Source organism: Lissotriton vulgaris, chromosome 5 (assembly GCF_964263255.1).
Source record: "Lissotriton vulgaris chromosome 5, aLisVul1.2, whole genome shotgun sequence".
In the NCBI taxonomy this organism is placed as follows: domain Eukaryota; kingdom Metazoa; phylum Chordata; class Amphibia; order Caudata; family Salamandridae; genus Lissotriton; species Lissotriton vulgaris.
In genome coordinates this window covers 277,821,328-277,834,440 of record NC_141693.1, presented here as the reverse complement: position 1 = coordinate 277,834,440, position 13,113 = coordinate 277,821,328, and the positions used below count along the sequence as shown (strand labels likewise).

General features: G+C 46.4%; 1 protein-coding gene across 13 annotated transcripts in view; it reads right to left on the bottom strand.

The window, feature by feature from the left end:
* The window catches only part of RERE (arginine-glutamic acid dipeptide repeats), a 1,284,697-nt gene that overhangs the window by 410,512 nt on the left and 861,072 nt on the right, over window positions 1–13,113 (bottom strand). For all 13 annotated transcript variants that reach the window (XM_086921406.1, XM_086921411.1, XM_086921410.1 and 10 more), the window contains one exon: window positions 5,794–5,874. In XM_086921406.1, the coding sequence (XP_086777532.1) occupies window positions 5,794–5,874 (81 nt within the window). The remainder of the gene's footprint in view (window positions 1–5,793; window positions 5,875–13,113) is intronic.

Below are 13,113 nucleotides of genomic sequence, written 5' to 3'. Positions count from 1 at the left end.
GCCCTCTCCACTCCACCGAGAGGGTGGTGTCCTCAGTGATGGACAGCCTACGCGAGGGCATTGACACTAATTGTCCACAGGCCCTCATTCTTTTAGATCTGTCCGCCGCTTTTGACACGGTGGACCATTCCATCCTTCTCACCCGTGTCAAGGCGGCGGGCATCGAGGGCCTGGCCCTCGCTTGGCTTGAGTCCTTTCTGAGTGACAGGGCTCAGGCGGTTCATCTAGCTGGCTTCACTGCTGCCCCTCGCAAGGTTGCATGTGGAGTCCCCCAAGGTTCCTCACTTTCCCCTCTTCTTTTTAATTTATACATCTACCCTCTCATTTTTATGTTACAGCAGCTCGAGGTCACGGTGTTTAATTACGCCGATGACCTCCAGCTAATCTTCAACCTTTCCCATTCCTCTTCCTCCTCCCAGAACGTCCAGTCCGTCATGCTGTTCATCCAGGACTGGATGAACTGCAACCACCTCAAACTCAATCCAGACAAGACTGAGTTAGTCTTGACTGGAGGTGGTTGCAGCCCCTGGTCCCCTTCCCACTGGCCCTCCTCACTTGGTGCCCCCCCGCTCCTAGTTCCTAAGGTCAAAACCCTTGGTATTTTTCTCCACTCCTCACTTTCTGTTCATTCACAGATCTCCTCGGTTGTTGTTTCGTCCTGTTTCTTTTCCCTGAGAACCATCAGGAAGATTTCCCGTTTCTTCTCTCTGCCTGCATCAAAAATTATAGTGATGGCCATGGTGCTCTCGCGCCTTGACTACGGCAACATCATTTACAATGGCGCTCCAGCCTACGCTATTCACAGTTTGCAGCTAGTGCAGAATCAGGCAGCCCGCCTGATCCATGGCCTGTCCAAATTCCATCGGGTTACCCCCTTAATGCAGGCATTGCACTGGCTGACGGTAAAAGAGCGAGCCTTGTTTAAACTTGGCTGTACCACCTTCCAGGGCAAAATGGGCACCGCCCCGGAGTTTATTTGCTCCGCCATCAAACCTTACATACCTGGCAGAGAGCTTCGATACACCAACTTGGCTCTGCTAACTACCCCCCGTTTCCGAAAGAAAAAGGCCGGAGGAACGAAATTTGCAGTTCTCGCTCCGGCTTTCTGGAATTCCCTCCCGACGGAACTCCGGATGACATCTTCCTACACTGAGTTCCGGAAGGGCCTCAAAACTCTGCTCTTTTCCCAAGCCTACAAGGTCTGATCCCCCCTGCTTTTGTCACTCCTCGCAGTCCAAAAGCGCCAAGAAACCGCTTGGTAGTAGAGCGCTATATAAACATTTTTAAATTCAAATTTTAAATTCAAATTATGTTCTACTATGGTCACTTCTTTGTTTGATTGCATCTTTGATACATGTTGTAAGCTCTGATAACCTCGGGTTCAGCTAGCGCTATATAAAACTCCTAAATAAATAATGGGCACCCCAACCTGTGAGAGAAGCATCTGCTGTTAGTTCGTTTTGTGGAATCGGGTCGATGAAGGGCTGGACTTTTGAGCGCGGCTGCCTGCCAACACTAGATCTGTTAATTCTAGGCCTGTTTTTCTTTTTGTCACTTCACAGAGTTCCGCATAGCGATACTCCGCGAAGTGACAAAATAAACTATGCAAAGTTCCGCAATTGGCGGAGTGCAGTGCGAACTGCTGTTCGCGCTTGTCTTCCTGCTGCTCGGGTAGAAATTCTACTTACCGAAAGCGCGGAAGAAGCTCTCCTACGCAGAGCAGAATTTTCTGCACTTTGTGAGCTTTGGGAAGCACAGAACGCAGAAAACTCCACAAACAGAGCAGAGATCACCACCCACGTCTAGTTAATTGACCCTGTGATTTATTCCACTGACGTGCTAAGCATTCATGTAGAGCATAAACGTGTAATCTTGCGTGAGGCGCTATTACAATGCATGATGCCATCATCCCTAATAGTTGCATGAAAGTTTTGACTATTAGGTATTGGTTGTTTTGAAACTGTTGTAATAAAGTTTGAAAGTTTTGAAATCTGGCTGCATTGGGAGAGGCTAGAGCTGTGTGAGTGTTTAGCGTTGCGCTTAGGTCTGGTTGCAGTTGTGAGGGTTGAAGATGGGACTTTTGTGCACTGACTGTAAATCCCAATTAATGGAGAATGTCTATGGTAGTTTGTTAGAGATGTAAACACTTTTGCTGTGTGTTGGCTTTGATTGGCCAATCGTACAGATATGGGAAGACATGAATTAGTCGCCTTCTTAGATGAGCTGCTACTACTGCAAGAGATTTTGTGAACACACTGGGTGCAGTAGTAACCCCGCATTGGAGTACTTTGAATTAATAGTGATTTCCTATCATTTGAGATATTTGCGATGTGTTGGAGTGAAAAGGAATGTGGAAATATGCGTCTTTTAAGTCCAGTGTTGACAAAGTCGCCTTGTTGAAAAAGTGGAAGCACTTGCTGAAGCGTGACCATATGAAAGTGTTTTGATAGTATGTTTCGTTTAGAGGTCTGAGATCCAATATTGGTCGTACAGGACTTTCCTTTTGGGGAATTGATAAGAAAAGTGAGTAAATTCCTAACCTTTGATGTTGTATTAGAACTGGTTGTATAGATCCTTTTGTTAGAAGAGCTTGTACTTCCTGTTTGAGGAGCTGTTGGTGTTATAATTAAAGTTTGTGATTGTGAGGTTGAATATTGGAAGGGTTACTGGTAAGTTCCAGGCAAAAACCATGTTAGATAATGTCTAATACCCATCTGTCTGACGTTATTGATTGCCAAATGGGGAAAAATTGTTGCTGTCTTCCCCCTACTGGTGTAAGATGGCCAGGGGAATGATCGGGAAGTCACTGTTTGTTGGGAGATGGGGAGGTGCATGTTTGGGTACCTTTACCACTGCCTTTAAAATTGCTGCCTCTATATCTGCCTTTATAGAAGCCTCTAGATGGAGAGGATTGTGTGTTTGATTTGTATGAGGACACATTAGGATCTGAGGAATTACTTTTGGATCCTCCTCTATAGAATGAGCGTCAGAAGGAGCTTCTATTGGATGGTGTTCAGGAGTGCTCTTCTTTAGCCTTTTTCATTTTCTCAAGTGACTCATCTACTTGAGGTCCAAAAAGATAATTATCGAAGGGAGCATTACGAATAGTTTGTTGTACATCTGGTTTAAAACCAGAAATTCTCAGCCACACGTCTCCTAAGAATGCTGGGTATTGATTCCCCTTGCTACAGTATCAGCAGCATCTAGTGCACATCTAATAGGTGAATTAGAGATAAATGTTCCCTCTTGCACTAATTTGTGTCCTTTTTTTCTTATGTTCTCCTGGGAGGTATTAGAGTTATTCCTCAATTCGTCTCAGTGGACCCTATCGTAGATAGCTAATAGGCCTTGCGTGTTGGCTATACACCAATGGTTGGCGAATTGTGCAGCCAATATTTTACATGAGGCATCTATTAATTTAGACTCTTTGTCTGGATGTGGTGCATCTGCTGAAGTCTGTGCGTTTGCTCTTTAAGTAACTGAAAGGTAATTGCCCCCTAATAAAAATTGGGTCAGACGGTGGAGGTTTGTATTTTTTGTCAACACTATGTGTTAATATACGTACCCATACAAGGTCTTTAAAAATATCATCGTGGGGTATCATGCCTTTTAAACTGGGTAAACATTGAGTTGTTCTATGTGTATTTCCTAAAGTTTCAAATAAAAAGTCCTCCTCTAAAGATTCCTTGTGAAATTAACTCCTAGTATTATGTGTTGTCATCAGGAGGTGATGGCTTTGCAAGGTATAAGTCAGGATCTTTGTCTATAAATAGATCAGTATTGTAATCATTCCATAGATCTATTGGTGGTGGGCTTTTGTCACCCCCATCTTCTATATCAGGCTGTGTATGTAGAAAACACTGTGGTATAACGTCTAACGGTTTTGAGCATGGTAATGGTGAAGATGGTGGAGGGGACTGAGGGTTAGGATGGAAAGGGATTGTAGCCGTGCCCTTCTTTTTTAGAGGGATTTTGTAGGTTATTTCCTCTGAAGGAATTTTCCTTTTGGAAGATGTTACTGATTTTGCTAATATATGTCCAGTGTCTGGATTAATGTAAATCTTCTTTTGCTTAGAATCCAATTTTTCCTGCATAGCTTCTAGGATTGGTCTGGAGGCTTTTGAAGAGCATCACTTGGTTTCAGTGCCGAACTGCATTTGTCTTTTTTATCCTTTGGATTCTAAAGTTTCGGTGAAGAAGGAGTTTTGTCTCAGCTGGAGCCCAGGCCGTAAGGCTTGGTGTGCTGTTTCGGTGCCGATTCTGAGGGCAGGGCGTTGGAAGCAGTATCTCGGTGCCGGTTATGAACCGAAGGCACTGGTGGCCCAGAAGCCTTTTGTTTGGTGGTAGTGAGTTTTGTGGGCAAGGGGGCTTTGTTGCTCACTGCACCCTGTTTGGCTGGAATGTCTTCGGGCTCTAGCTCAATTTCTAGTTCAGAATCCGAATCTTGGCTGGAGAGTCCCTGCTCCTCTTCGCTACTGACGCTTCCATCTCCTCCTGCTCGATATCTTATCCAGAAACATCGGGGTGTGTTCAATGTTCTGCTGCTGCATGTCCCTCTGTCGAGCTAGACGGTCTAGCAAAGTCATTTTCGATCTGAACAACCAACAAGCGTCGCAATGTTCTTCCTTGAGCTCCAGTGAAAGGCACTAGTTGCAGACTTTATGCAGGCTGATGAGTGGATATTGAGAGTGGCATAGAGGACAGAACTGTAACAGAGTCCGTTGCATCTGCAGAAGACTCGATAATGTGTAACGGAGTGGAAGTAAACCGACACAGCTAGGCCCGGAGGCCGCCAGTGAGGTCTTCTCGCTTGAAGATAGAGGTTTCCGATTTGTTTCGCCCCGGTTTGGATGAACGTGTACGAAACAATACCGATGAGGGTACACTGAATTGCGCACAGACGGGATCACAAAGAACAGTGTCGAACTGGAGCACCGCAAACCACGTCCGAACCCAATGGCGAAAAGAACAATCTCCGCAAACCACGTCCGAACCCAATGGCGAAAAGAAAACAATCTAACACTGGGATCGATGGCCATGCGCATTATCACTGAAAGGAGGAGTCACTCTACCTCGTGACTGAGAAAGACTTCTTCGAAGAAAAACAACTCGCAAACTCTCGGACCCAGCACTAGATGGCAGGAGTATGCAAAGCATGTGTACCTACAGCACACATGCCTTGAACCTTTAGTATCCTTCTCAGACACCTTCTAGGAATTCGTAACAATTTCAACAGTTATGATGTCCTTTTGAAAATTATTTCATAAGAAAAATTACATAAGTATAAATGTGGTGTTAATACAAGGCAATTAAAGCATTTCTAAAATAAATACAGAGTTGAAAACCTCACTTCAATGGTCTTCTAACAAAGTTCAAAAACAAAGCAGCAGAAAATGATGTGCACAAGCATCAGTGCCAGTAAAGGATAATATTGATTTTGCTTGTTTAGGAGTTTGTTTCCTACTGCCCTATATTTTCACTGCTTGACTCAAGGCCACAATGTATACAAGGCCAGAGCCAAGAGACACTAGTGTGATGCACACCATATAAATGTGCTGGTTGTCAATATTCATATACACACACACACACACACCTCTAAATACACATATGTAATATATACATACATAACGGCTACTGTAATGTGTGTGGTAGCAGGGCACTAAGTGAAGGTTCAGGTGAACGTCAATCAAATGTAAAATTTACTATTTTGCGGAATTAGAGGTACTTGTGGAGAAACTTATATTGTATTTCTATTGCACAGTAACTTGATGGGGTTCATTCTAGAGATCTTACCGTTTCCTTTGTGGGCAGAAGCTCCTTCCTGATGCGAAAAAAGTTCTTGCCGTACTGCCGCAGCCCTTTGATGAAGCGTTTCTGTGGCCAGAACCAAAGAGCAGAGTTAGAGAATTAGAAGCAAGAGCAGTTTATGTAAATACTAGAACCCTAAAACTGAGTGTTGTGACGGACAATTAATTAAGCCTCAATTTAAGAAAAGGTTCGGGTACAGCCAGTTCGTCTCGTCTGCAAAACTGTGTTAAGATTTTGTGGAATGGTTTTGCAAATTTTGTAAAATGCAGTGCATCTGCGCGCTTGTAAAAAAGATCTGTAAGTAGGGAAGCACTAAGTGGTATGGAGTTAAGCTGTGTTACTAGGAATCTGACCTAGTATAGAAAACAGATGGCAACTAATTTCCACTTTGAACTTTAGAGTTCAAGGAACTGTCTGTTAATAGTAATTCGTAGTGTATTTGAATGTGGAGCCAGATCACGGAGTCTTCGGCACTCTCTCCATATATCCAACCAAAAAGGCACATACTAAATCCACTGCATTGCTAAAGGAAGAAGTAAAAGAATTAGCGGACCTTATTTCATTTGTGTCTGTATTTCTGTCTGTTCCCCATCCTACATGCCATACCACCCATACTGAGATGCTTAGCCGCAGCTATCCCCCTGGTGTGATGCTGACATCACTGCCTTTTAATCATGAATCTCTTGCTAGACCGTACACAGCCATGTTGAAAGTACAATGTTTTTTGTTTTTAATTTCTTAAAAAAAATTTAAGAAATGCTTTATTCAAAGAGAAATAGAAAATAATTTAAGCGCTCATGTCTCTTCTAATGGCTCAGCATTTGCTTCTTTTTTTAAAGCACAAGTTACTTACCTTAGGTAACAATATATCTGTAAGAAACAGTAGTTCGTGTTAGATTCCTTACCTTAGACTATCCCCAGGCGTCAGACTGGATCCGGAAAGTTTTGCATAGCAGTACCCCTTTGCGACGGTAGGCGTCTTCTGCGGCTCCGCACCCATTGTCGGCGTAGTGATCGCCAGGATGACATAGTCTGAGAACTTAGACGCCGCCCTCACGCACTGACATCAGTTCTTGTACACAGCTTTCCGCGCCAGGAACGCAGAGCCATGACAGAGACCGACACTGGTGCCATGAAACTAGGGCCCTCAAAGGGAAATACCTTAACCCTAAATATCGGTCCGTAGAATGGGGAGGATGGGTGGGGCGGTAAGGAATCTAACACTAACTACTGTTTCTTACAGATATATCGTTACCGAAGGTAAGTAACTTGTGCATCTGAAAGAAACAGGTTAGTGTTAGATTCCTTACCTTAGAATAGATACCCCAGCAATACCAACCCCGGTGGTGGGACTGCATACCAAGATCACACCAGAAAGTCCTAGAGAACAGAACGCCCGAAAAAACCATCTCTCCGGACTTGGCCGTCCAGGCAGTAGTGTTGAGCAAACGTGTGCAGCGAGGCCCACGTAGTTGCCCGACAGATGTCCTGCAAGGGGACTGACCCAGGGCCTTTGTAGCCGCCGTGGTCTGAGTGGAATGGGCCCTCAGCCCAAGAGGAGGCTCCTTTCTAGCCAAAGAGTAACAGACCTTGATGCACAATACGACCCAACGAGAGATAGTTCGTTTGTGCACCGCCCGTCCCTTCTTCGCGCCCACGTAACCCACAAAGAGCTGGTCGTCCACTCGGCACTGGCGTGTGTGATCTAGGTAGAAGGAGAGTGCACGTTTTGAGTCCAGATGGTGGAGCCTCTCTTCCTCTTCCGAAGGATGCGGAGGCGGAAAGAAGGTGGGCAAAGTGATGGACTGCCCGATGTGAAAGGCTGTGACTACCTTGGGCAGGAAAGATGGACGAGTCCTCAGAACAACTTTGTCCGGATGGACAGAGAGGAAAGGAGGTTTAGAAGATCGCTCCTGGAGCTCACTCACTCTCCTGGCAGAGGTGATGACAACCAGGAATGCAGTTTTAAGAGTCAGAAGACTAAGAGGACAGTTATGAAGAGGCTCAAAGGGAGCGCACATCAGATACGTCAGAACAAGATTCAAGTCCCACTGAGGCATCACGAAGGGAACAGGAGGATACTTGCGAGTGATGCCTTTCAGGAATCTATTTACAACAGGGGACTTGAAAAGAGAAGGCTGATCAGGAAGCTTTAAGAAGGCTAAAATGGCTGAGAGGTAGTCCTTAAGAGTGCCCAGAGCAGAGCCCTGCTGGGCGAGAGACAGAAGTAGGAGGAGAACCTCTGAAAGGGCAGAGAGTGGATCCACAGTCATTGCTGTGCACCATGCCGCAAATTTATTCCACCTGCAGGCGTATATCGTCTTTGTGGAGGGACGCCTGGCTGCCAGAATCACATCACAGACTTCAGGAGGCAAGTCAAATGGCCTCAACTGCCGCTGCTAAATCTCCACGCATGTAGGTGGAGACTGGACAGGTTCGGGTGGAGGACCGTCCCCTGCTGCTGAGACAGAAGGTCCTCCTGAAGAGGCAGACGAAACGGGGGATCGACTGACATGCTGAGTAGCTCGGGATACCAGTATCTTCGTGCCCAATCCGGAGCCACAAGGATGACTTGGGCCCGGTCTCGCCGGATCTTCTTCAGCACTCTGGGCAGAAGTGGTATAGGCGGAAAGGCGTACAACAGACCGTAGTTCCACTCGCGACGAAAAGTGTCGCCGAGCGAGTGCCGCCATGGAAATTTCAACGTGCAGAAGTGAGGACATTGTGTGTTCTCTTCAGTGGCAAATAGATATAACCAAGGCTCTCCCCATCGCTGAAAGAGACCTTGCGTCACGTCCGAGTTCAGACACCATTCGTGATCCATCATACACCAGCGGCTGGGTTCGTCCACCCTGGCGCTCAGGGAACCTGCCAGGTGTTGAACCACCAGGGTGACGCCCTGGTTTTCCAGCCATGTCCAGAGGCACAGAGCCTCCTGACAAAGGGACCAAAACCCCACCCCGCCCTGTTCGTTGCAGTACCACATGGCGGTGGTGTTGTCCGTGAACACCAGCACTACACTTCCCCGGACAGCGGAAAGGAATGCCCTCAGTACAAGCCGGATCGCTCGCAGCTCCAGAAGGTTGATATGGAGCTGGGACTCCGCCGCTGACCATAGGCCTCTGATCTCCCTCTCTCCCAAATGCCGCCTAACCCAGGAGGGACGCATCTGTCACCACTACGTGCTCTGGTTGGGGAAGGGAGAGAGATCTGCCGCTGACCCAATCGCGGTTCGTGAGCCACCACTGCAACTGTCTTGCAGCGCCCTCCGAGATCAGGACGTGGTCGGACAGGTTGCCCTGAAGCAAGGCTCACTGAAACTTCAGGTCCCACTGCAGAGCCCGTATCCGCCACCTGGCGTGATGCACCAGTAGGATGCAGGAGGCCATCAGCCCCAGTAGCCGCAGCGTCAACCTGACCGAGACCCGGGATAAAGGCTGAAAGATTGGAATCAGAGCCTGAATATCCCGAACCCGGAGCTCGGGAGGATAAACCCGAAACTGCGCCGAGTACAGAACCGCTCCGATGAAGAGGAGCTTCTGAGAGGGGCACAGTTGGAACTTCGGCACGTTGATGGAGAACCCCAGCTGGTGCAGGAGGTCGGCCGTAGTCTGGAGGTGGGAGACGACTGTTTGGGGCGAGCCCGCCTTCAACAACCAATCGTCGAGATAGGGGAAGACTGAAACCCCTAATCTTGGCAGATGAGCTGCAACCACCGCCATCACTTTTGTGAACACCCGAGGGGCGCTGGTAAGGCCGAAGGGGAGCATGGTAAACTGAAAGTGCTCGTGGCCTACCGTGAACCGCAAGTAACGCCGGCAGGACGTGGATATGAAAATATGCGTCGTGCAAGTCTAAGGCTACCATCCAGTCTTCTGGGTCCAGGGCAGCTAGGACCTGAGCCAAAGTCAGCATCTTGAACTTCTCCTTCCGGAGGAAGCCGTTGGCGCTCCGTAGGTCCAAGATAGGGCGTAGCCCTCCTTTGCCCTTCTTGGGTACCAGAAAGTAGTGGGAATAGCAACCACGTTCTACTTCTGGCCCAGGAACACACTCGATGGCACCCTCGGCCAAGAGGGCCGTAACTTCCTCCTGCAGAAGTTGCAAGTGATCCCCCGACATGCGGTGGTACTGCGGTGGCATGGCTGGAGTGGTCGCCTCTAAGGGGAGGGAGTAGCCCCTTCGGACGATTTGCAGCACCTACCTGTCCGACGTGATGGTACGCCAGTGGGGAAGGTGATGGCGGACCCTGCCCCCCACTGGCGAGGAATGGGCCTGAAATGCCAGACTAGGAAGGCTTAGAGGCAGTGTAGTGTAGTTCCTAGTTTCCCACTAGGCCCTGCGCATTGGAATAACATAAACAGTAGTATCGACGTGGAACTGCTTATATTCCAGGCCTCCACTGACTATGCTAAACTTAATTGGGTTGTGTTACCAACTAGCTCAGAGGTCACTGGAAACTTTCTTCTCTGCATAGGAAGTGATCAGCTTCCTTGGCACAGACAAGAAGGGATTCAGTTTTCCAACAACCGTGCAACATGACAACTTTGCTCCTCAGATCAAGAGTCAATCTCTAGGGTCGTGTGAAACAATAGACATGTATTTCACTCAGTCAGTCTAGTGCAGTTTACTTTCACGAGATGTAGAGAATAGAGAGACGGGTGTTTGTCAATAAAGGGTTAACATTTATTGAACAGTATTTCTTCTCGTACAAGAGAAATGTATTGCCACAATTGCAATAATTGTTATTATAAAAAGTACATACAGTAAGATAAGTATTGCGAAATAGAACTGTAAAAGCATTGATATGGTTTCTTAGCCATACAATGGTTTAAAAGTAATAAAACATATATACAGTCATATATACATTAGGCTAACATACTCAACTGGTGCTTCTAACTAAGCCTACCCCAGTGTGCCTGACCTAAGCCTAACACGTGAAAAGGGGAGTAAGTAAGTAGCTTAAGTTAAGTTGGTTTTGCCAAGGTTTGTTTCAAGAATTCTCGTCTAAGGGTTTAGTCAACACCATACCTCTGAATAGAATGATGGAGGATTGGTATCTCCTTCAGGGGTCTCTCTCGATATCCCAGTCACCCGCGAGGGTAAACCGGAAGCGCCGGGACTGGATTTCTCTGCACGAGAAAGGCAGCGGCTTCTCTTCAGCGCGTCGAGGAAGGAGGGGGGACAGCGTCCGCGGGCAGCTGGAATCTGCTGGATGTCTTCGCAGAGGGACGGCTGTTCAGCTCCTTAAGCGTACTGCACCATAGGTCGCGCTTTGGCGGCGATAATGGTATCAGCAGCTTCACCACCACAGGATAGCAGGCTGCAGCGACAGAGTGCTAGATTTACCAACACAGGGTCATGCAGGCAGCTGGCATCAGCAACAGGCAACGAACATTGCTTAAGGCAACGTTGGTAATATTTATACCTGACAGGTGCCGGGTTTGACGCAAGTTTGCTGGACATAAGACGTCAATTAAAGATGTCACTAGGAAGTGATAGTTATCAGTTGCTCATTAGAGTTCCATTACTAATCAAAACATAGCAAGCGGGGATTTCCAGGTTTGCTAAGTTTTTATCTTGTTGAAGAACTCGGAGTGTTATCTAGGAATATCAGATAGTGACTGCTGCTCTGTCATTGCACTAATTGGTCGCAAAGGAAGTAGCAGAGAGTCATGCTGGAATGTGGCTCTGTTCGTGTGAGGCCAGAGATGACTTTTCAGAAAATCGCACTTGAACGGTTATGCCAATATAGGGAATAAAGGGATTTATAGCCGAATAGGGGCAAAAGGTCACAGTATCGATCAGGAACCTAGATTAACACGCAACACCCACTCCACGGGTTAATGTCCATCAAAATTACTAAAACTAAGCAATTAGATGCATGTGTAACATTGCCCACCCCAAAATACATAAATGCATTAGAAATAGGCGTACTTGTAATACATGGAATTTAGGTACTGTACGTTTTTTTTAAAGCATAGAAATCATTCAAATAATTATTGCATATGAAATCAATGAACGATTATGCAAAAAGAATTACACATGAAGTATCTCTGACAGAAGAAATGCGAGATAAATCATCACATAAAAATGCATTGTAATAACATGTGTGCTAGAGGCTGGTGTAGTATTGTTATGTCTCTAGATGTGTTTAGAAATAGAAGTGTGAAGCTTCTGTTCTCTAAGAATAGTTTTTACGTTAAGCAAAGAATTTGTTCGTGCCAAAAAAGGTCAATATTAGAAAAATGGTCCAATTCAAAGAATTATTGCTTGAACGGGGAGAAATAGATTTCCAAAGCTTATTGCAGTTTTTGTTGATCAAAACTGAAGGCCGAATTCAGAGTTCATGGAACGCTGTGTGTCGGAAAGCTTCTAAAAGTTATTGTTTCTCTACGGGTGAGAACATCGTATCAGACAGGCTCTCAAAGAATTGGTCTACAAATTCAGGTGATAGTTCAACCAAATTAGATAGCGCTGTAACTTGGCAGGTGTGAGAATGATTGCTGTCATCATATTCGGGAGCAGCAATGCTCACAGCTCGCTGTACCTGGGTGATGTTGCTTTTGTCACTCGCTCCACTGTTACCACTTGGCTGTAGTACAGGAGTCTCCACAAATGCCGTCATCAGGATTGGTAGCCGCTGGGGACAACACAATGCGTGAGCCGTTATTGGACTGAGCAAAGTATCGACGTCCATTGGTACTGCTGATGGAAGTGAAAGACAGATGTCCAACACGCATTCATCGCCGCAAAGCATACACCGTAGCACAGGTAAAATGCAATTTTGCCATATTGGTCTGAATGAAAGGAACCAGGTCATGTTTAGATCTCTCAGCCTGGCCAATCCGAGGACGTTAGTTATCCTGTCCCGGTAGCGCATTGCTAGGATTGTCTCTTCCATTCCCATGGGAGCTATGTCTGAGCCGAGGCTTGCCATAACGAAGCAGGAGGGTCAAAAATAGAATCCCTGCGACGAGTCCCAAAAATAATGGTATGCCGCCAAAAATGGAGTGCACAAAATTAGGAAAGATTCCCAAAATTGCCTGGAAGGGTGTTAGCAGTCCCGTAAAGACTGTCTTAAATATGCCTGGGATGCTTGTTGCACTAGACATGTTAAGGAGTTGGCTGAACATTTCTACGAAATGCACGGGGCAATTTGTTGATAAAAGGTCATGAACCTCAGTAGCCGTCCTTGCGACTAGAAGATCATACGTCTCTTTAGATGACGTTATAGGCACTGTTGTCTGTAAAAGTACAGATTTCACTTTGCTTAATGTATCAATTCGTATAGAATAGAGATTCAGA